This window comes from Carcharodon carcharias, chromosome 5, assembly GCF_017639515.1.
Source record: "Carcharodon carcharias isolate sCarCar2 chromosome 5, sCarCar2.pri, whole genome shotgun sequence".
NCBI classification, from domain to species: Eukaryota; Metazoa; Chordata; class Chondrichthyes; order Lamniformes; family Lamnidae; genus Carcharodon; species Carcharodon carcharias.
Window position 1 is genome coordinate 47,515,316 of NC_054471.1, and position 24,641 is coordinate 47,539,956.

General features: G+C 44.5%; 1 protein-coding gene across 1 annotated transcript in view; it reads right to left on the reverse strand.

Annotated features, from left to right (window-relative positions):
• Positions 1-6,352: 6,352 nt before the first annotated feature.
• Positions 6,353-24,641, reverse strand: part of nr2e1 (nuclear receptor subfamily 2, group E, member 1) — a 210,851-nt gene continuing 192,562 nt past the window's right edge. Inside the window, exon 9 of the mRNA XM_041188520.1 lies at positions 6,353-6,515. Coding sequence (XP_041044454.1) covers positions 6,353-6,515 — 163 coding nt within the window. The remainder of the gene's footprint in view (positions 6,516-24,641) is intronic.

The following is a 24,641-nucleotide window of genomic DNA, read 5'->3' on the forward strand; positions in this document are numbered from 1 at the left end:
AGACAGTATAAAATAAAGGATACTATTCTAAAGGGTGTGCAGGAGCACAGAAGTCTGTATGTATATGTACATAAGTCATTAAAGGTGGCAGGACAGGTAGAGAGAGCTGTTTCTAAAGTATACAGTATTCTCGGCTTCATTAATAGTGCACAAGACTAGGGAGGTCATGATGAATGTATATAGGATGCTGGTTAGGCCTCAGCTGGAGTATTGTGTACAGTTCTGGGCATCACACTATAGGAAGGATGTGAATGCATTGGAGAGAGTGCAGAAGAGGTTTTCGAGAATCGTTACAGGGTTGAGACACTTCAGTTATGAGGAAAGATTGGAGAAGTTGGGACTGTTTTCCTTGGAGAGGTGAAGTCTAAGAGGACACTTGATACAAGTTTTCAAAATCATGAGGGGTCTGGACAGAGTAGATAGGGAGAAACTGTTCCTGCTTGCAAATGGATCGAGAACCAGAGGGCACAGTTTTAAAGTATTTTGCAAAAGAAGCAAATGTGAGTTGAGAAAAAACTTTTTCATACAGCGAGTAGTTAGGGTTTGGAATGCATTACCTGGAAGTGTGATGGAGGCAGGTTCAATTGAGGCATTCAAAAGGGCATTGGATGACTATTTAAATAGAAACTATGTGCAGGGTTTTGGGGAAAAGGCGAGATTGGCATTACATTAAAATGCTCAGAGCACTGGTGCAGACATGATGGGCTGAATGGCCTCCTTTTACACCATAACAGTTGTGTTTCTGTAATTATTGACTTTTTAGCACTTTCATACAACTTGAGTGGCTTGCCATGCCATTTTAGAGGCGATTTAAGAGTCAAACACATCGCTGTGGATCTTTCCAGCATTTTCTGTTTTTATCTTTGTTGTTGGTAGTATGTGTAAACTGGGAGATATGGATGTGAGACTAGCAGCAATACTGATTGTTTGAGGATCCATGTGGCATATGAATGTCAGATATGAGGCCCGACTGATAGACATTGTTGGTAGGTGAGCGATTGGAGTATGACAAATTCAGCAGCATCCCATGAAGCTGGTGATGCAGTTGGTAAGATATGACATCTGAAGAGGCATTCTCTGATCTTGACAACTTGTGTGAGGTCAAGTAACTTGCAGCACTGCATTCAGATCTTCGCTCGATTCCTGACATTGATCTCCATGGCGACCTGCTCCCATTGCCTTCTCAGCATGTGATCTGAAGGGACTAACATTTCCCTCCCCCACCAAGTGTAGCGTTGGAAAACCTGGCTCTTCCTCTCTCCTATATTGCATTTTTCATCTTTCCCAGGCCAGGTTCAGCTCAGAAAGGAATCCTAGCACCTGCTCCAGCCACAATGCGCCTTCCATTGAAGAGACGCAGGCTCGCTTTAGCTCGCATTAGTCACTCACAATATTGGCCTCCTGCTCAATCATCCAACCAACCAACAACACAGTTAGCACTGGCTGGCTGCTGCAGCCCTATAAAACAAAAGGCAGCACGAAGTTGGTCTGATGCCTGCGTCCCATTCAACGGGTGCAAATTATCCCGCCTCGCAATCCCGGCACCCATTTGGGGAGCTGTTGAATTTAGCGCCACCCACCCGGGATTCTGGTGTTCCAAGTTGGAAAACAACTTTGATGAGTTTGCATATTTATCATAAACATTGAACCATTTGCAACCTTTGCAGCATAGTGTACCCCCACCCCCCACTGATTTTCTAAATACATTGGGTACGGTGTGCAATGCTCACAAGAATTTAACATAACTGCGAGTCTTGAATCTACCCTTTGCTGCGTATTGTGATTTGGGGACAGCGGTAGCTTTTCAACTCTTGTCAACTTTTCAAGATGTTGTAAGTCTAACTGGAGGGAGAGGAAGTTGTATTCTATATCAGTGATGTGATTCCCTGTCACAACTAAACTATCTTGTTTTCAGAGATGACAAGTGATGACGAATCATTTTAAGATGGCAAGGGAGTAATTGGTTCAACCCCTGTTTGACTTTGAAGATGACTCAGTTTCTAGTTGATAGACCATGCAGTTGATTGGTGAAACGTATAATTGAATGTACAATTTAAAATATTGATCCAAATATACTTCATTACTTAGCCTATATATTAATTTTTAAATGTAAGTCACACTACAATTCAACCTTTGGGTTGCGGACGTGTTTCTTGAGTAAAAAGCCATTATTATTAGAAAAAGCTAAACATTCACAATATGTTGCAGCCGCCTTATCCAGGATGTTTAACAACAATTTGCATTTGCATGGCTTCTTTAACATAATAAAACGTCTTAAGGCACTTCACACAGAAAAGAGATCGACTAAGATTGGTGGCGGATTAAACAGAGTTGGCCCCAGGTACAGTCAAAAAGAAACTTTTTGAAAGACTAAAAGGACTTTCTTTCACATAGCGCATTTCATGACCTCAAGAATTCCTGAAGTGCTTTACAGCCAATGAAGCCCTTTTGGAGTGTTGTCACTATTGTAATGTCGGGAACACCCCAGCCAATTTATGCACATCAGGAATGAATAGACAGCGATGTCATGATAACCACATAATCAGTTTTTAGTTAAAAGAAAAATCAGTTTTTAGTGATGATCGATGTGGGATAAATATGGCTGAGGATAACAAGGAATACTCCCTACACTTTGAAATAGCGCCATAGACTCCGCCTCATTGAACATCTCATTTTAAAGGCAGCACCTCCTGCAGCGCAGTGCCCTCCCAATAAAAGGCCGTCGATAAAGTACTGCATAGTAGACACGTGATTAAGATCAGAACATGTGGAATCAGGAGACAAGTAGCAGATTGGTTAGAAAGTTGTCTGCAAAATGGAAAGCAGAGTGTTGGGATAAAGGTAGGTGCTCAGGTTGGTGTTCCACAAGGATCAGTGCCGAGATCACTGTTATTTACTATTTACATAAATGATTTGGACGCTGGAATCAGAAGTAGAATTTGAAAATTTGCAGGCAACACCAAAATGGGGGTTATAGCCAATTCAGAGAGGACTCTGATAAAGTACAGAAATCATTACTAAATTTGTAGAATGGGCATGTAATTGGCTAATAAACATTAATCTAGATTAAGTGAGCTGGTAAATTCTAGTAGGAAGAATAAAGAGGCCACATTCTTCTTGGAAAATAAGGGGTAGAGGAGCAGAGGGATCTAGGGATCCAAAAAAGGAAAATCATTAAAAGTTGTGATTTGGGCCATTAAAAAAGCAAATAAAGTTCTGGGCTTCATTTTGAGTGTGATATAATTGAAAAACAAAGAAATTGTATTAAATTTATGTAAAACCTTAGATCACACACTTGGAACACTCTAGTATTTGTGTAATATAAGACCATAAGTAACAGGAGCAGGAGAGGACCATATAGCACATTGAACCTGAATGCCATTCAATATGGTCATGGCTAATCTTGGGCTTCAACTCCACTTTCCTGCCTGCTCCCTATATCCCTTGGTTCCCTGGGAGACCAAACATTTTTCCATCTCAGCCTGGGATATACTCAATGATGGATCATCAACATCTCTATATGTTGGAGATTTCCAAAGATTCACAATCCTCTGAGTGAAGACATTTCTCCTCATCTCAATCCTAAATGAAAAACCCTTTACCCTGAAACTGTGCCCCTTTGTTCTAGATTCTCCAGCTGTGGGAAACAGCCTCTGAGTGTCTAGCCTGTCAAGCCCCTTCATAATCTTGAATGTTTCAATCAGATCACCTCTCATTCTTCTAAACTCCAGAGAATACAGACCCAATTTACTCAACTGCTTATCATAGGACACCTTCTCATCCCAGGGACCAATTAATGAAGCTTCATGGCACTGACTCCAATGCAAGTACGTCCTTCCTTCAATATGGAGACCAGAATTGCACATAGTATTCCAGATGTGGCCTCACCAAAGCCCCATGCAAGACTTATTTATTCTTGTACTCCATTCCCTTACGATAAAGGCCAACATGAAATTTGCTTTCTTAATTGCTTGCTATATCTGTATGCTAACTTTTTGCATTCCTTGTATAAGCACACCCAAGTGTCTCTGGATATCAACATTTACAAGTTTCACGCCTTTTAAAAAATATTCTGCTTTTCTATTCTCATGGCCAAAGTGAATAACCTCACACTTCTCCATATTATACTCCATCAGCCACCACTCACTTAACCTATCTGTATCTTTATGCAGCCTCTTCATATCCTCCTCAAAGCTTGCATTCCCACTTAGTTTTGTAACATCAGCATACTTAGATACCTTATTCTCTGTCTCTATATCTAAATCATTAATACAGGTTGTAACTATCTGAGGACCCAGCACTGACCTTTGTGGCACTCCACTACTCACAGCCAACTTAAAAATGCCCAATTTATCTGTACTCTCAGCTTCCAGTCAGTTAACCACTTCTCTATCCATGTCAATATATCACTCCGCTCTCCCTCCAGCTCCATGAGCCCTTACCGTGTCTATTAACCTTACCGAATTCCCCTTGATCCCTTTATTTTAAGGACTTAGAGGCACTGGAGAAGGTATAAGAAAGAATGTAACTAGAATGATTCATGACGTGATTCAACAGGTTAACAATCCTTCCAAAACTTACCCATTATTCCCCAAAAGGGGAAAATATGTGTGAAGATACAAAACAAACCACGAATCAAACAAAAATATAGAAAATGTGTTCATGTGGTGTGTGTTCAGCCTACGTCGGAAGTGTTGGTTCAGACTGTGACACAGAAGCAGTCATTTTGAGCAGTATTTGTGCCGAATCTTTCGTCGTGCAGGACTCCAGGACCTATGTAATCACTGATTCATGTCGGCAAATTGTACACTCAGTGTGTGGTTTTCATTGTTGTAATTTTAGGGTTTACACCTAATTCTTTAGTCAAAACGTTCCTTTGGAGCCCAGGGAGAAAAACATGTATTGGTGTTAAAAATATAACAGCAGAAAAGTGAAGTAGAAAGCTGTCTTCTGACTCTCGGTTATTAGCACTTTCAGTAATTTAACAGAACATCCGTTACGACATCTGAACACTGATATTTAATTGTATAATTAAACTCTATTCCAAATGAATTACAAGAGTCCTGGCTTTGACAACTCAGTTACATTTGATCTTTATACAGCAGAACGACTCAACATACGTTCTGTTAGAAAAAAAAGTCCAAGTGCTGATTTCCTCAGTGCTGTTTGCAAAGTTATTCATTTACCCCACGCTCCTGGTTGAAAGATGAAATGAACTTTCCTGATAACCGGCGCCTCGCTGTCCCTCGCTAAAAGTGGGATCTCCTTCCCTACCAAGTTCGAACTGTTCCTGGTGGTTTAGCCAAATACCTCAAGAAAATAAAGAAAGGCACTTCTAAACGAGTCTGTGATTAGCCGAACGTTCTCCAGTGGGGCCTCTGCCCAGAATGGAAGTCTTCCATCTTGTCTGAGAGCTGCAGAATTGACCTCAAGAAGGTTTCCGGATCTGGCTGCAGGATTTGTACTCGCGGTTTGCCCATCGATAGTCGAGCTGTCATCCCCTTTGGTTTCAGCACTAAGCCACTGAACAGCAACCAGCTGGCTCGATCCTTCACACTTCACATTTGGTTTGTCTAATTTACACGTGTTGATACACCCATTTCTGTAAAGCATCTTTGAGATGTTAAAAAAAGGAAAATTAAAATGATCTACTAATAACTGCAAGAGTAAGTATACTGGGGAATACCACTACCATACAACCATGCAGGGACCTTTTTCACGTTTTGACTAGGCAGTTGCTTTCTTACAGTACGGAGCTCACCATTATAGAACTAACAGGTTGGTTACAGTATCTGTTTTGAAGGCCACCTTGTGATTTGGCTTGTACTGCATTGGAAACGCGTCGTGTGAGACGCATTATGTTTTGCCACATTGAGAGCACACCCACGGCAGACTTTGGGATTCCGTTCAGAGCAAAGCGCAGCTCCAATGGGCTGTGCGACAAGTCACCCATCACCTGAGGAACTGATACCCATATTAACATGCCGTGCACGCTAGCGATAGAAAATCCTCACTCTCTAATGCGCTCACACAGAAATGTCAGGCGCGCCAAACATATAGTGATTTGCTTCGATTCAAAGAAAATAAATCATTCAAGACTAAACTCATTAATCAGGGCGAACTTCAGACAGAAATCATTTTAACTGACAGGCAATTTTCAGGTGCGAATGGAGTGCTACACAAATATTAACAACCCCTGGCCACGTTTTATGTAGGTTTATGAAACGTCTTTTTTTTTTCGACAGTAATAGCCACGAATTCTGTTAGTCCAGCTCAAGTACAATGCACAAGCGTAAGAAGGTTTCACTTATGGTACCGGTAAAATTGGTTATCTTTGTGAAAAGTTTTCGAGTTAAATATCGCTGGATTTGTACATGTCTGACAACAGTCTTGTGATGGGGACGTTTCCAATGGTTTTCTTGAAGAACACCTCTTCAATAGTGGAGGGATTCACCGAGCGTAAAGCCGGCAGAAGTAACAGTAACTTTCCAAAACGGCACGGTTGTGCTGGGTACCTGGAATGTACGGAAGAGAGACGTGTTAGCACTTTGAACACAAGGAACCCTGTCCGGGTGGTTTTTATAGAAAGAAGCACCAGACTTATTGTGTAACGGGATGGACAGTGGGCCAGAGTGGGTGGTGTCCTGACTGGCCTTGCCACTGAATTAAAAGGCACAAGTTTTTTTTATTCATTCACAGGATGTCGGCGTTGCTGGCTGGGCCAGCATTTATTGCTCTTCAGAAGGTGGTGGTGAGCTGCCTTCATGAATTGCTGCAGTCTACGTGGTGTAGGTACACCCACAGTGCTGTTAGGAAGGGAGTTCCAGGCTTTTGACCCAGCGACAGTGAAGGAACAGTGATATATTTCCAAGTCAGGATGGTGAGTGACTTGGAGGGGAACTTGCAGGTGGTGGTGTTCCCATCTATCTGTTGCCCTTGTCCTTCTAGGTGGTAGTGGTTATGGGTTTCGAAGGTGTGGTCGAAGGAGCCTTGGTGAATTCCTGCAGTGTATCTTGTAGATGGTATACACTGCTGCTACTATGCATAGAGGGAGTGAACATTTGTGGATCTGGTGCCAGTCAAGCTGACTGCTTTGTCCTGGAGAGTGTCAAGCTTCTTGAGTGTTGTGGGAGCTGCACTCATCAAGGCAAGTGGGGAGTATTCCATCTCACTCCTGATTTGTAATTTGTAGATAGTGGACAGACTTTGGGGAATCAGAAGGTGAGTTACTTGTTGCTGCATTCCTAGCCTCTGACCTGCTCTTGTAGCCACAGTATTTATATGGCTAGTCTAGTTCAGTTTCTGGTCAATGGTAACCCCCAGGATGTTGATAGTGGGGGATTCTGTGATGGTGATGCTATTGAACAGCAAGGGGCAATGGTTGGATTCTCTCTTGCTGGAGAATGGTCATTGCCTGATACTTGTGTGGCACAGATGTTGCTTGCCACTTGTTGGGCCAAGCCTTGATATTGTCCAGATCTTGCTGCATTTGGACATAGACTCTTTCAGTAACTGAGGAGTCACAAATGGTGCTGAACATTGTGCAATCATCAGCAAACATCCCCACTTCTGACCTTATGATGGAAGGAAGGTCATTGATGAAGCAGCTGAAGATGGTTGGGTCAAGGTTTGTGCCCACAATTTCCCACCTGGGCACTGGCAAACCTCATTTCAATGAACCAGAATTGGGACCAACTCAAGGTGCTTTGCCAGAGATGGTTGGAGGAAGCCAACCCAAGTCATAGGAAATAGGAACAAAAACAAAAATTGCTGGAAAAACTCAGCAGGTCTGACAGCATCTGCGTAGAGGAAGACAGAGTTAACGTGTCGAGTCTGTATGACTCCATCAGAACCATCAAGTCATATGGACTCAAAACGTTAACTCTGTCTTCCTCTCCACAGATGCTGTCAGACCTGCTTAGTTTTTCCAGCAATTTTTGTTTGTGTTTCAGGTTTCTTTTATAATAGGCAAAAGGAGCAGGAGCAGGCCAATTGGCCCCTTGAGCCTCCTCCTCTATTCAATAAGATCATGGCTGATCTGACTGTGGCATTAACTCCACTTTCCTATCTGTTCCCCATAACATTTAACTGTCTTTGTACCCTCTGGAACCTTGTTATGGAGCAACTGAAAAGATTTTTAAAAATAGAGGAGAGGAACCTTGCAATATTCAAATCTTAATCACGGTGGGGAATATAGAGTTGGGAATAACATTCTCTTTAATTTTTTTTGGGCCATTTCTTTAAATGCATGGTCCCTTTACATATTTTTTGCACAGCTCGGGACTGGAAAAAGTTAGACATGCATTAGGTTTAAAGTAAGGACAGAGTCAAAGAAATGGGGGAGGGGATGACAAAACAAAAGGGAAGGGCTACGATAGTGTGGAAGGCAGGGGAGATTAACTTAATTCAGGTTGATGGTGCAAGGCAGAAGAGGATAGTAACAAGTAAAGAAACAAAGGATGGGTCTAGAGAAGATGTAAATAGGAATAGCAGAGCCATAAGTTGCTGTCCAAATAATGGTTTAATCACTAGAGACAAAAAATATAAAACTAATACTCCCACAGAAAGGCATAAATTAATTAATGATAATTATCATGGATTTGTAAGAAGCAAATCATGCCTGACAAATTTAGGAATCCTTTGATGAAATAACAAATTTATTGATAAAGTAAATGCAATGGATGTTGTGTGTACAGATTCTCAAATGGCATTTGGTAAAATGTGCCATAAGAGAGCTGCTAATAAAATGACAGCACTAGTTTTAAAGGAATGTAGCAGCATGGATATGAAGTTGTCTAGAAAACAGCAAAGGGAGAGTAGGCTTAACATTTGTTTTGGGACTGGAGGGATTTAAGTATTGATATCGCTCAGGGCCAATGTTGGATCGATTGTTCTTCTCAATATATAAATGATCTGAACTTGAGTATAGGAGCCGCAATATTGAAACTTACTGTTGATACAAAAATAGGTAGCATGATAAAGAACACCGTATGTTTTTTCAGGAGGATACCAACAGGTTAGTACATTGGACAGAAAACATTGGATGAAATTTAAGGTGACATATTTTGGGAGGAAGGATAAGGAGGGGACATAAATGTTAAATACTAAAACTGTAAAATCAGGGGACTGGGGACACTTAAGACTTTCTGATACTTAAAAATGTTGGGCAATAAAACTTTTAAAAGGTCATGGGATCCTAGATTGTAGCATTTTAAAAAAAGTTATCCAGCCTTTTTTGAAAATTTGTTCTTGGGTGTGACTAACATTTATTGCCCATTCTAAATTGCCTTTGCCCACTGACACTCAGTTTGGTTTCTGCCAGGGCCACTCAGCTCTTGACTTCATTACAGCCTTGGTTCAAACATGAATAAAGGACCTGAACTCCAGAGGTGAGGTGAGAGTCACTGCCCTTGATATCAAGGCAACACTTGACCGAATGTGGCATCAAGGAGCCCAAGCAAAACTGGAGTCAATGGGAATCCGGGGGAAAGCTCTCCATTGGCTGGAGTCATGCCTAGCGAAAAGGAAGATGGTTGTGGTTGGTAGAGGTCAATCATCTCAGTCCTGGGACATCACTGCAGAAGTTCCTCAGGGTAGTGTCCTAGGCCCAAACATCTTCAACTGCTTCATCAATGATTTTCCCTCCATCATAAGGTCAGAAGTGGGGAGGTCCATTGATGATTGCACAATGTTCAGTGCTATTTGTGACTCCTCAGATACTGAAGCAGTCCATGTCCAAATGTAGCAAGACCTGGACAATATTCAGGCTTGGGCTGATAAGTGACAAGTATCATTTGTGCCACACAAGTGCCAGGTAATGACCATTTCCAACAACGGAGAATCTAACCATTTCTCCTTCATATTTAATAGCATTACCATTGCTGAACCCCCCCACGATCAACATCCTGGGTGTTACCATTGACCAGAATCTGAATGGGCAGCCATATAAATACTGTGGTTACAGGAGCAGGTCAGAGGTTAGGAATTCTGTGGAGAGTAATTCATCTCCAGACTCACCAAACCCTGTCCAACTTCTACAAGCCACAAGTCAGGAGTATGAAGGAATAATCTCCAGTTGCCTGGATCAATGCAGCTCCAACAATGCTCAAGAAGCTTGACACCTTCCAGGACAAAGCAGCCCGTTTGAGTGACACTCCATCCATCAGGTGAACAGCCATTCCCTCCACCACCAAAGTAAAGTGCCAACAGTGTGTACCATCTATAGGATGCATGACAGCAACTCACCAAGGCTTGTTCAACAGCACTTTCCAAACCCGTGACCTCTACCATCTAGAAGGGCAAGGACAGCAGATGCATAGGAATGACACCACCTCCAAGCTCCCCTCCATACCACACACCACCCTGACCTGGAACTGTACCGCCATTCCTTCACTGTTGTTGGATCAAAACCGTGGAACTCTCCCCCTAACAGCACTGTGGGTTTTCCTGCACCACATGTACCGCAGTGGTTCAAAAAGGCAGCTCACCACCAACTTCTCAAGGGCAATTAGGGATGGGCAATAAATGCCAGCCTAGCCAGTGATGCCCACATCCTGTAAATGAATTTAAACAAAGGTGGTGATGAGCCATCTTCTTGAACCACTACAACACTTGTGGTGTAAGCACATCACCTGTGCATTTTTCTGTAATGGTTTGGTACAACTGAATGGATTGCTAGTTCATTTCAGAGGGCAGATAAGAGTCAAGCACATTGCTTCCATATGTGGCCCAGTGTTAAATTTTGTTTAATAATGTTCCTGAGAAGTACCTTGGGATGTTTTACTATGCTAAAGCTGCTATATAAATGCAAGCCATTGTTATTGTTGTAGTATTTGCTAACTTCCCTTTTGAAAGTTATTCTTGAATCTGTTTCCACCACTCCTTCAGTATACTCCAGAGCATGACAACTCATTAAATTAATAAAAATATCTCAAATTCTCCCTAGCTTTTTTTTTATCAATCATCTTAAATTAGTGTCCTCTGGTTGCTGATTCTCCTGAAAGTGGAAGAAGTTTCTACCTATTTACCCTATCAAAGCCCCACCTGCCCCATAATTTTGAACACCTCTTTAAACTTCCCCTTAACCTCCTCTGCTCTAAGTAGAACAATCCAGTTTCTCTACACTCTCCACATAACTAAATTATCTAATCCCTGGTACCATTCTGGTAAATCTCTGCATCCTCTGAAAAGCTTGGCCATCTTTTTGAAGTGTTTTCCCAGGATTGGACACAATAATCAAAGTCTAAATCAAAGTGTGAAATCACCGAAAAACAGATAAGTGGTCGGTTGGTAAATATTTTGTTTATCTTCAACCCCATGTAATTTATTAGTAATTGTAAGGTTTATTAGTTGTAGTAAGGTTCATTATTAGTAGTAAAGGTTTTTGGGAATACCAGTGTTTATTAATTATAAATTGGATAAGACTAAATTAGCACATAATAAAGATGGCAGGGCAGGTGATGTGTTGTGGCTACAGAAGGTGAGAATTCTTGGACACCTGGGTGAGTCAGGGCAAGCACTTCTGCGGTAATTGTGGCTTGAGGAATTTTGGCTCAGAGTCATTGAGTTGGAGACAGGGATTCAGACACTATCATACATCAGGGAAGAGGAAAGTTATCTGGACACTTTGTTTCAGGAGACAGTCACACCCCTTAGGATAGGGTCTTCTGATTTGGTCAAGGACAGGAGGATGTGACTGTGGCAGCTTGGGGAGCCAGGTGGTAGAGGTGGAGGAGCCTCAGCCTTTTCAATTGTCCAACAGGTTTGAGGTTCTTGCAGCTTGTATGAAAGTGGGGGCTGCAGGATGGATGAGCAAACTGACCATGGCACCATGGTACACAATACCATTTGAGCAGAGGGAGTTCATAGGAATGTAGCAGTAGTTGGAGCCAGTACAGTCAGGGGAATAGGCATAGTTCTCTGCAGCCAAGAGTGGGACTTTATTGTCAATCCCTAATAGCCCTTGAGAAGGTGGTGGTGAGCTGCCTTCTTGAATTGCTGCAGTCCATGTGGTGTAAGTACATTCACAGTGCTGTTAGGGAGAGGGGATCCAGTGACAGAGAAGGAGTGGTGATACAGTGCCAATTCAGGATAGTGTGTGGCTTGGAGGGGAACATGCAGGTCATGTTGTTTCCATGCATCTGCTGCCCTTGTCCTTCTAGGTGGCAGTGGTGATGGGTTTGGAAGGTGTTGTCAAAGGAGCCTTGGTGAGTTGCTGCAGTGCATCTTGTAGATGGTACATACTGCTGCCACTTTACTTTGGTGCTGGAGGGAGTGACTGTTTAATGTGGTGGATGGGATGCCAGTCAACTGGGTTGCTTTGTCCTGGATGGTGTCCAGCTTATTGAGTGTTGTTGGAGCTGCATTTCTCCAGGCAAGTGGAGAGCATCCCATCACACTCCTGACTTGTGCCTTGTAGATTGTGGACAGACTTTGAGGAGTCAGGTGGTCAGTTGCTCTCCACAGAATTCCCAACCTCTTACCTGCTCTTGTAGCCACAGTATTTATATGGCTAGTCCTGTTCAGTTTCTGGTCAATGCAAACCCCCAGGATATTGATAGTGGAGGATTCAGTAATGGTAATGCCATTGAATGTCAAGGAGTATGAGCAGCTGGGGCTATATTAAGCAGAAACTCAAAGGTAATAATCTCTGTATTGCTACCTGAACCATGAGCCAATCTGCGTAGGGTAAATCAGATTTGAAAGTTAAAATGTGAGGCTGAAAGATTGGTGTGGGAGAAATGGGTTTCAATTCATGGGGTACTGGCATTAGTACAGGGGAAGGTGGGAGCTGGACAGTTGGGATGATCTTCACCTGAACCGTGCTGGCATCAGAGTCCTGGCGAATCATATAACCAGGGCAGTGGAGAGGGGGCTTCAAACAAAATAGTGGGGACAAGGGATCAAGATGTTAAATGGAGAAGACAAGGCAAAAGAGCAAGGTAGGAATAAGGGAAATAATTAGCAGAATGTGGCAGGAAGGGCCAGAGTGTAGAAACCTAAGCGTGCACCAGCAGATAAGGCTGGAGAGAGAAAAAAAGGTAAAAAGACAGAACTAAAGGCTCTATATCTGAATGCATGTAACATTTGTAAGAAACAGATGAATTGACAGCACAAATAGAAATAAATATGTACGATCTGATTGCCATTACAGTGGCATGGCTGCAAGATGACAAAGGCTGTATCTGAATATTCAAGGGCACATGACATTTAGGAAAGACAGGAAGCCAGGAAAAGGTGGAGGGGTAGCTTTGTTAATTAAGGATGACATTGGTACAATATATGGATGACCTTAGTTTTGGAGATCAAGTTTGGGTAGAAATGAGAAATAGTTAAGGTAAGTAGCCATTTGTTGGAGCAGTTTGTAGGCCCCCTAACAGTAACCACATTGTCAGACAGGGTACACAAGAAGAAATAATGGGGGCTTGTAAGAAAGGTACAGTGATCATCTTGGCTGACTTTAATCTAAATATAGATTGGACAAATCAGATTGGCAAAGGTAGCCTGGATGATGAATTCATGGAGTGTTTTCGGGACAGTTTCTTACAGCAGCATGTTTTACCACCAACCAGAGCACAGGCTATACTCATGTGTAATAAGACAGGATTAATTAAAGACCTCATAGTGAAAGTGCCTCTAGGTAGCAGTGATCATAACATGATTGAATTTCACATTCAGTTTGAGGACAGAGGAGTGGATCTAAGGCTAGATTTTTAAACTTGAATAAGGGCAATTAAGAGAGCATGAAAACAGAGCTGGCTGAAGTGAATTGGGAAATTAGGTTAAGGGATAGGTCATAGAGATGCAGTGGCAGACTTTTAAGGAGATATTTTAGAATACTCAGAAAAGGTACAATCCAGTGAGAAAGAAAGACTCTAAGAGAAGGACACAGTGGCCTGAATTTTACCTTTGCTGGGTGCGTGCGATCGGCAGACCTGGGAGTGGTCGGGAAAGGGGCCCCCAACCAGGACCGGCCCCCGACTGCAATTTCTCAAAGGCTGGCCAATTAACGGCCAGTCAGCGTGAGGCGCCACTGAAAAGCTCAGCACTGCCGGGGTGGGGGTGGGAAGGGGGTGGGTGATGATGTTACTGTGGGCGTGGCTGAGCTCTGCGAGAGAGCTCCCTGAAGGCAGGCATCTGCCACAGGGAGCTGCAGACTGTCAAATGATAAAATAAAGGTTTAAAAAGCCGCAAAAAAAAATGTCCATGCATCATAATCAATCAATATAGCTGATAAAAATGATGTCCACAGGTATTTATTTTTATCTTATTTCATAACGGAAATTTCATCCCACCCTTGGACGAGGTTTGATGAAAAATGCAAAGGCTGCCTGGCCGATTCGCACGTCCGTCAACTGTAAGGTTGGAAAGACCACGAAAAATCGGAGACAATTGTGCTGGTAATGGGCTTCATTGCTCGCTTAATTGTCGGCGGGTGCGCTCCTGACTTTTTTGGGCAGCTGAGTGAAGTATCGCACGAGTGCGCGATGACATCAGGACACTTGCCCGTGTCTTCTCGTGCAATTTTATGTCCACTTGGGTTGGGCACGCCCGCCTGCAAGATGTAAATTTCAGCCCAACCTCTGCGGCTAATTAAAGAAGTTAAAGATAGTATCAAACTGAAAGAAAAAGCGTATAATTCCACAAAGAGGAGTGGCAGATCAGAAGATTGGACAGGAAATGAAGAACAGCAAAGAATGGCTAAAAGGTTAATAGGGCGGGAGAAATTAGGGTACGAGAGAAAGCTAGCTAGAAATATAAAAACGGATAGTAAAAGCTTCTACAGGTATTTAAAAAGGAAAAGAGCAAGTAAAGTAAGCGCTGGTCTGCTGGAGAGTGAGGATGGGGAGTTAATCATGGAAAATAAGGAAATGGTGGATGAACTGAACAGATATTTTGTGTCCGTCTTCACTGTAGAGGATGCAAATAATATCCCTGAAATAATTTTGAATCGGGGTGAAAGGGAGAGAGGAACGTAAGACAATTACAACAGGCTGGTCAAACTCCCAGTCCACCGGCCTGGTGCGGCCTGCCATGTCTCTCTACCCTGGCCTGTGAAGCCACTGCTTAAAATGCCAGGAAGATGGGCAAGTGAGGTCGAAGTGGTTGCATTAAAAATGATGCTGGGCTGGGGGTGGGAGAGGAATACAGGGAGGTCGGTGGAGAAAAGCTCCCAGGCTGGGCAGGGATGGGAAATGCTCCCAGGACTGGTGGTGGTTTGAGGTGGGGGGGGCGGGGAAAGAGAGAGTCTGCCAGTCCAGGGGTGTTAGAAATGATGCCAGGCTGGGGGCAGGAAAGGAATGCTGCTGGGCTGAGGGAGGGGAAGGAATGGTGCAGGTCTGGGGGTGGGTGGGGGAAAACTGCCAGGCTGGGGCAGGGGGTGGGGAGAGAAACACTGCCTGGCGGCCAAGGAGAGGAGAAAATTGTTGCCAGGCTAGGGGGCAGTGTGGGGGGGGAGAGAAAAGCTGCCGGACTGGGAGGGTGGGGGGAGAAGAGACGCTGCTGCATGGGACGGTGAGAGATGCTGCCAGGCAGAGGGTGGAGAGGTGCTGCGAAGGGTGTGTGAGACAGAGTGTGTGTATGTGTGTGTGTGTGTGTGTGTGTGTGTGTGTGAGAGAACCTGTGTGTGTGTGTGTGTGTGTGTGTGTGAGAGCCTGTGTGTGTGTGTGTGTGTGTGTGTGTGTGTGTGAGAGAGAGCCTGTGTGTGTGTATGTGTGTGAGAGAGAGAGAGCCTGTGTGTGTGTGTGCCTGTGTGTGTGTGTGTGTGAGAGAGAGAGAGCCTGTGTATGTGTGTGTGTGACTGTGTGTGTATGTGTGTGTGTGTGTGAGAGAGAGAGCCTGTGTGTGTGTGTGTGTGTGTGTGTGTGTGTGTGTGTGTGTGTGTGCCTGTGTGTGTGTGTGCCTGTGTGTGTGTGTCTGTGTGTGTGTATATGTGTGTGTGTGTGAGGGTGCCTGTGTGTGTATGTGTGTATGTATGTGTATGCGTGTGTACGTGTGTGTGTGTATGTGTGTATGTGAGAGAGAGAATCTGTGTGTGTTTGTGTGTGTGTGTGAGAGTCTGTGCGTGTGTGTATGTGAGCGTGTGTGAATGAGAGAGTATGTACGTGAGTGAGGGAGAAAGAGTGTTTGTGAGGGAGAGAAAGAAAGTGTGTGTGAGGGAGAATGTATGTGTGTGCGTGTGAGAGAGAGAGTCTGTGTGTGCATGTATGATAGCATATGTGAGTGAGAGAGTATGTACAAGAGCGAGGGAGAGAGTGAAAGTGAGAGAGAGTTTGTGTGGGTGTGTGTGTGGGTGTGAGTGTGTGTGTGAATGAGAGAGAGTGTGTGTATGAGAGAGTGTTTGCATGAGTGAGAGAGTGAGTGAGTGAGAGTGTGTGTGCGAGTAAGAGACTGAGTATGCATGTGAGTGAGTGAGAATGTGTTTGAGTGAGAATGTGTGTGTGTGCATGTGTGTGTGAGAGGGAGAGAGTATGTATGTGAGTAAGAGAGAGTGCATGTGAGAGAGAGTGTGTGTGTGAGAGAGTGTGCACGAGTGAGAGTGTGTGTGAGTGAGAGAGAGTGTGTGAGAGTGTGTGTGTGTGAGAGAAAGCAAGTGTGTTTGTGTGAGAGTGAGGGAGTATGTGTGAGCAAGAGACCATGTGCAAGTGAGAGAATGTGTGTGTGTCTGAGAGAGAGTGTGTGTGAGAGTGAGAGAGTGTGGGTGAGAGCGAGAGAGAGAGTGTGTGTGAAAGAGTGAGAGAGTGTGTGTGTGTGTGAGAGAAATAGATTGTGTGTGTGAGAGAGGCAGTGTGTATGTGTGTGAGTGAGAGAGAGAGTATGTGTGTGTGAGAGTGAGAGGGAAAGAGAGTGTGTGTGTGTGAAAGAATGTGTGTGTGAGGGAGTGAGTGTGTGTGTGTGAGAGAGAGTGAGTGAGTGTGTGTGTGAGAGAATGAGTGAGTGTGTGTGAGAGAGAATGAGTGAGTGTGTGTGTGAGAGAGTGAGTGAGTGTGAGAGTGAGAGAGAGAGAGCAGTGTGTGTGGGAGTGAGAGGGAGAGAGAGTGTGTGTGTGAGAGAGTGAGTATGTGAGGGAGTGAGTTGTGTGTGTGTATGTGTGTGTGTGTGAGAGAGTGAGTGAGTGTGTGTGTGAGAGAGTGAGTGAGTGTGTGTGTGAGAGGTTGAGTGTGTCTGTGTGAGAGAGTATGAGTGTGTGAGAGTGAATGTGTGTGTCTGTGTGAGAGTGAGAGACACTGGACAGGATTTTTAGATTGGCGTGCTGGCGCGATCAGTGGGCCCAGGAATGGCCGGGAAACAGACCACCGCCCACAATTGGCCCAAAACTGCGATTTCACTCTGGCTGGCCAATTAACAGCCAGGCAGTGTGAAGCGCTTGCTGAAATGCTCAGCGCTGCTGGAGTAGGGGAGGGAGGAGGGTGGGCACTGACATAAGCAGGTCAGTATGGAATGAAAGCTCCCTGAAGGCAGAGAGCTGCCTCAGGGAGCTGCAGAATTTAAAATCAATGAACAAAGATTTTAAAACCCTGAAAAAAATGTCCAGAATGCATCAGAATCAGTCACCTGAAGATGCACATAATGAAAATTCTGTCCATACATTTTTACTTTTTTATTTAATAATGGAAGGCTCATCCCAACCTTGAATGAGGTTTCATCAAAATGCAAAGTCCGCCTGGCAGATTCTCCCATCCGCCAACTGTAAGATCGGACGGACCAGGAAAAATCAGAGCTAATTGGAACTTTAAAGGGCTTAATTGCCCTCTTAATTGTTTGCAGGCGTGCTTCTGACTTTCGCACATGTCCGCCAGCCAACCAAAATATCGCGAGTCTCAAGAGCCAGGACCCTTGCCCGATGTCATCGCACACTATTTTACACTTGAGTGGGTCAGGCATGTGCCTGCATATCAAACTAAAAATTCTGCCCACTGTGTGTGAGTGAGAGAGAGAGAGAAGATCTGTGTGTATGAGTGAGAGTGTGTGTTTGTGAATGAAATAAAGAGTGTGTGTGAGTAAGAGAGAGAGAGTGTGTACGTTTGAGCGTGTGTCTAGCTCACTCACAATTTCAGGCTTCTCACTCACCCTTACTCCCACACACCAAACCATACACCCACTCACACAATAGGTGAGGGTGAGTGAGCACTCTGAGACTGGGAGTGAGCCAGACATACATACACCCGCCCTCTCACATCCTAATTCATCTTTATTAATTACTCATTGTTTTAAATGATCAGTTTAATACTTTGACTTTGCTTTATTTTTTGCTCAGCAAGTTGTTTCTCTTCTTCATACTTCAATTTTTATTTTAAAATTCATGTGTAATGTTGCCCCAAACATTATTTTTCCAAAATTTGCTCATTGGTCCCTTAAGTGAGAAAAAAATGGAAACTTGGCCCCCTCGTGCATAAATGTTGGACAAGCCTGGATTACAATCACCGAGAAAAGGGTGCTGAGAAAATGATTAGAACTAAAAGCTGACAAGTCCCCGGGTCCTGATGGACTTCGATCAAGGGTCTTAAAAGACGTAAAAACAAAAAAACTGCGGATGCTGGAAATCCAAAACAAAAACAGAATTACCTGGAAAAACTCAGCAGGTCTGGCAGCATCGGCGGAGAAGAAAAGAGTTGACGTTTCGAGTCCTCATGACCCTTCGACAGAACTTGAGTTCGAGTCCAGGAAAGAGCTGAAATATAAGCTGGTTTAAGGTGTGTGTGTGGGGGGCGGAGAGATAGAGAGACAGAGAGGTGGAGGGGGTTGGTGTGGTTGTAGCGACAAACAAGCAGTGATAGAAGCAGATCATCAAAAGATGTCAACAACAATAGTACAATAGAACACATAGGTGTTAAAGTTAAAGTTGGTGATATTATCTAAACGAATGTGCTAATTAAGAATGGATGGTAGGGCACTCAAGGTATAGCTCTAGTGGGTTTTTTTTTATATAATGGAAATAGGTGGGAAAAGGAAAATCTTTATAATTTATTGGGAAAAAAAAAAAAGAAGGGGGAAACAGAAAGGGGGTGGGGATGGGGGAGGGGACTCACGACCTAAAGTTGTTGAATTCAATATTCAGTCCGGAAGGCTGTAAAGTCCCTAGTCGGAAGATGAGGTGTTGTTCCTCCAGTTTGCGTTGGGCTTCACTGGAACAATGCAGCAAGCCAAGGACAGACATGTGGGCAAGAGAGCAGGGTGGAGTGTTAAAATGGCAAGCGACAGGGAGGTTTGGGTCATTCTTGCGGACAGACCGCAGGTGTACTGCAAAGCGGTCGCCCAGTTTACGTTTGGTCTCTCCAATGTAGAGGAGACCACATTGGGAGCAACGAATGCAGTAGACTAAGTTGGGGGAAATGCAAGTGAAATGCTGCTTCACTTGAAAGGAGTGTTTGGGTCCTTGGACGGTGAGGAGAGAGGAAGTGAAGGGGCAGGTGTTGCATCTTTTGCGTGGGCAAGGGGTTGTGCCATAGGAGGGGGTTGAGGAGTAGGGGGTGATGGAGGAGTGGACCAGGGTGTCCCGGAGGGAGCGATCCCTACGGAATGCCGATAAGGGGGGTGAAGGGAAGATGTGTTTGGTAGTGGCATCATGCTGGAGTTGGCGGAAATGGCGGAGGATGATCCTTTGAATGCGGAGGCTGGTGGGGTGATAAGTGAGGACAAGGGGGACCCTATCATGTTTCTGGGAGGGAGGAGAAGGAGTGAGGGCGGATGCGCGGGAGATGGGCCGGACACGGTTGAGGGCCCTGTCAACGACCGTGGGTGGAAAACCTCGGTTAAGGAAGAAGGAGGACATGTCAGAGGAACTGTTTTTGAATGTAGCATCATTGGAACAGATGCGACGGAGGCGAAGGAACTGAGAGAATGGGATGGAGTCCTTACAGGAAGTGGGGTGTGAGGAGCTGTAGTCGAGATAGCTGTGGGTGTCGGTGGGTTTGTAATGGATATTGGTGGACAGTCTATCACCAGAGATTGAGACAGAGAGGTCAAGGAAGGGAAGGGAAGTGTCAGAGATGGACCACGTGAAAATGATGGAGGGGTGGAGATTGGAAGCAAAATTAATAAATTTTTCCAAGTCCTGACGAGAGCATGAAGCAGCACCGAAATAATCATCGATGTACCGGAGAAAGAGTTGTGGAAGGGGGCCGGAGTAGGACTGCAACAAGGAATGTTCCACATACCCCATAAAGAGACAGGCATAGCTGGGGCCCATGCGGGTACCCATAGCCACACCTTTTATTTGGAGGAAGTGAGAGGAGTTGAAGGAGAAATTGTTCAGCGTGAGAACAAGTTCAGCCAGACGGAGGAGAGTAGTGGTGGATGGGGATTGTTCGGGCCTCTGTTCGAGGAAGAAGCTAAGGGCCCTCAGACCATCCTGGTGGGGGATGGAGGTGTAGAGGGATTGGACGTCCATGGTGAAGAGGAAGCGGTAGGGGCCAGGGAACTGGAAATTGTTGATGTGACGTAAGGTGTCAGAGGAATCACGGATGTAGGTGGGAAGGGACTGGACAAGGGGAGAGAGAAGGGAGTCAAGATAACGAGAAATGAGTTCTGTGGGGCAGGAGCAAGCTGAGACGATCGGTCTACCGGGGCAGTTCTGTTTGTGGATTTTGGGTAGGAGATAGAAGCGGGCCGTCCGAGGTTGGGCAACTATCAGGTTGGAAGCTGTGGGAGGGAGATCCCCAGAGGAGATGAGGTCAGTGACAGTCCTGGAAACAATGGCTTGATGTTCAGTGGTGGGGTCATGGTCCAGGGAGAGGTAGGAGGAAGTGTCTGCGAGTTGACGCTCAGCCTCCGCGTGGTAGAGGTCAGTGCGCCAGACAACAACAGCACCACCCTTGTCAGCGGGTTTGATGACAATGTCAGGGTTGGACCTGAGAGAATGGAGTGCAGTAAGTTCAGAGAGAGACAGGTTAGAATGGGTGAGAGGAGCAGAGAAATTGAGACGACTAATGTCGCGCCGACAGTTCTCAATGAAAAGATCGAGAGAAGGTAAGAATCCAGAGGGAGGGGTCCAGGTGGAGGGAGAATATTGAAGATGGGTAAAAGGATCCGTTGAACTGGGAGAGGACTCCTGCCCAAAGAAGTGAGCCCGGAGACGAAGACGGCGGAAGAAGAGTTCAGTATCATGCCGAGCCCGAAATTCATTGAGGTGAGGGCGTAAGGGTATGAAACTAAGTCCTTTGCTGAGCACTGAACGTTCAGCATCGGAGAGGGGAAGGTCAGGGGGTATAGTGAATACACGGCTGGGGTTGGGATTGGAAGATGGGGTGGGGACGGAGGGACAGGCAGGGGTTGAGGGTCCTAGATGGGTGTTGGTGTCGATGAGTTGTTGGAGCTTGCGTTCCTTAGCACTTGAGAGAAAGAGAAAAAGTTTCTTGTTGAGGCGTCGGATGAGCCGAATGATAAAATGAAACTGGGGGCACGCGCAGCTTTGAAAAAGGGTACGGCGGTGCTGCTGGAGGGAGAGGTCGAGTGTGTTCATATGGCGGCGCATGGCACTGAGAGTGGATTTCAGAATGTGACGGGAACAGCAGTCCGAGAAACATTTTATGTCCCGGAGATACCTGTAATCCTGGGTGGGTTCGAAACATGAGGGGTGGAATTTCAGTTGAAATCCATGTGGGGTAAGTCGGAGACGGAGACAGACACTGAGAAAGGAGATATGGCTGTGAAAGCGGGTTTTAGTAAATACCTTGTCAAACACTAGGAGAGAAATGGAAAGCAATGAAGGTGAACAAGGCAACAGAGAAATCCGGAAATCTTGTCGCAGAGAGGAACAGAACTTCTTCAAGGAGGTAGGCATTTCTTGAAGAGCAGTGGCAGTAACAGAACTTCTTCAAGGAGGTAGGCATTTCTTGAAGAGCAGTGGCAGTAACAGAACTTCTTCAAGGAGGTAGGCATTTCTTGAAGAGCAGTGGCAGTAACAGAACTTCTTCAAGGAGGTAGGCATTTCTTGAAGAGCAGTGGCAGTAACAGAACTTCTTCAAGGAGGTAGGCATTTCTTGAAGAGCAGTGGCAGTAACAGAACTTCTTCAAGGAGGTAGGCATTTCTTGAAGAGCAGTGGCAGTAACAGAACTTCTTCAAGGAGGTAGGCATTTCTTGAAGAGCAGTGGCAGTAACAGAACTTCTTCAAGGAGGTAGGCATTTCTTGAAGAGCAGTGGCAGTAACAGAACTTCTTCAAGGAGGTAGGCATTTCTTGAAGAGCAGTGGCAGTAACAGAACTTCTTCAAGGAGGTAGGCATTTCTTGAAGAGCAGTGGCAGTAACAGAACTTCTTCAAGGAGGTAGGCATTTCTTGAAGAGCAGTGGCAGTAACAGAACTTCTTCAAGGAGGTAGGCATTTCTTGAAGAGCAGTGGCAGTAACAGAACTTCTTCAAGGAGGTAGGCATTTCTTGAAGAGCAGTGGCAGTAACAGAACTTCTTCAAGGAGGTAGGCATTTCTTGAAGAGCAGTGGCAGTAACAGAACTTCTTCAAGGAGGTAGGCATTTCTTGAAGAGCAGTGGCAGTAACAGAACTTCTTCAAGGAGGTAGGCATTTCTTGAAGAGCAGTGGCAGTAACAGAACTTCTTCAAGGAGGTAGGCATTTCTTGAAGAGCAGTGGCAGTAACAGAACTTCTTCAAGGAGGTAGGCATTTCTTGAAGAGCAGTGGCAGTAACAGAACTTCTTCAAGGAGGTAGGCATTTCTTGAAGAGCAGTGGCAGTAACAGAACTTCTTCAAGGAGGTAGGCATTTCTTGAAGAGCAGTGGCAGTAACAGAACTTCTTCAAGGAGGTAGGCATTTCTTGAAGAGCAGTGGCAGTAACAGAACTTCTTCAAGGAGGTAGGCATTTCTTGAAGAGCAGTGGCAGTAACAGAACTTCTTCAAGGAGGTAGGCATTTCTTGAAGAGCAGTGGCAGTAACAGAACTTCTTCAAGGAGGTAGGCATTTCTTGAAGAGCAGTGGCAGTAACAGAACTTCTTCAAGGAGGTAGGCATTTCTTGAAGAGCAGTGGCAGTAACAGAACTTCTTCAAGGAGGTAGGCATTTCTTGAAGAAACTTTAACTTTAACACCTATGTGTTCTATTGTACTATTGTTGTTGACATCTTTTGATGATCTGCTTCTATCACTGCTTGTTTGTCGCTACAACCACACCAACCCCCTCCACCTCTCTGTCTCTCTATCTCTCCGCCCCCCACACACACACCTTAAACCAGCTTATATTTCAGCTCTTTCCTGGACTCGAACTCAAGTTCTGTCGAAGGGTCATGAGGACTCGAAACGTCAACTCTTTTCTTCTCCGCCGATGCTGCCAGACCTGCTGAGTTTTTCCAGGTAATTCTGTTTTTGTCTTAAAAGACGTGGCTGTTGAGATTGTAGATGTGTTGGTTTTAATTTTCCAAAATTCCCTAGATTTTGGAAAGGTCCCATTAGATTGGGAAATAGTGAATATGATTCTTTTATTCAAGAAAGTAAGGAGAAAGCAGGAAACTACAGGCCAGTAACCTTAACATCTGTCATAGGGAAATTGCTGGAATCTATTATTAAGGAGGTTATAGCAGAGAACTTAGAAAGTCTCAAGCAATCAAGAAGGGTCAACATGGTTTTGTGAAAGGGAAATCATGTTTGACTAATTTATTGGAGTTTTTTTAAGGAAGTAATAAGCAATGCAGATAAAGGGGAACCAGTGTACTTAGATTTCCAGAAGGTTTTTGACAAGGTGCCACATCAAAGGTTACTACACAAAACAAGAGCTCATAGTGTAATGGGTAACATATTAGCATCGACACAGAATTGGTTAGCTAACAGGAAGCAGAGAATAGGGATAAATGGATCTTTTTCGGTTTGGCAAGATGTAACGAGTGGAGTGCCACAGGGATTAGTGCTGGGGCCTCAACTACTTACAATTTATATCAATTACTTGGATCAATGGACTCAATATATCATGAGCAAAAATTTGGCGGATGGAGTATAATGAGGGAAAATGTAAACTTGTCCATTTTAGCAGGAAGAATAGAAATATTGTGTAATTGGAGAGAGATTGCAGAACTCTGCGGTACAGAGAGATCTGAATGTCCTGGTATATTAATCGCAAAAAGTTAGCAGGTACAGCAAGTGATTAAGAAGGCAAATGGAATGTTATCATTTATTGCAAGGGGATTGGAATATAGAAGTAGGGATGTTTTACTAGAGTCGTTGAGATCACATCGAGAGTTCTTGTACAGTTATAGTCTTCTTATTTAAGAAAGGATATAAATGCATTAGGAGCAGTTTGAAGAAGGTTCACTCAACTGATACCTGGGGTGATGGCAGGGGGTGAGGTTATCTTACAAGGACAGGTTGGATAGGCTCGGCCTGTAGCCATTGGAGTTTAGAAGATTGAGAGGTGATCTTATTAAAACATATAAGATCCTGAGGGGACTTGACAGGTTGGATGCTGTAAGGATGTTTCCCCTTGTGGGAGAGACTAGAGCTAGGGGAACAGTTTACAAATAAGGAGTCTCCCATTTAAGATGAAAATGAAGAGAAAGTTTTCTCTCTGAAAGTGGTGAATTGTTGGAACTCTCTTCCCCAGAGAGTAGTGAAGGCAGAGTCAATGAATATTTTAAAGCAGTGCTGGATAGATTCTTGGTAAAAAAGGGGGTGAAAGGTTAACAGAGGTAGGCAGGAATGTGGGGTTG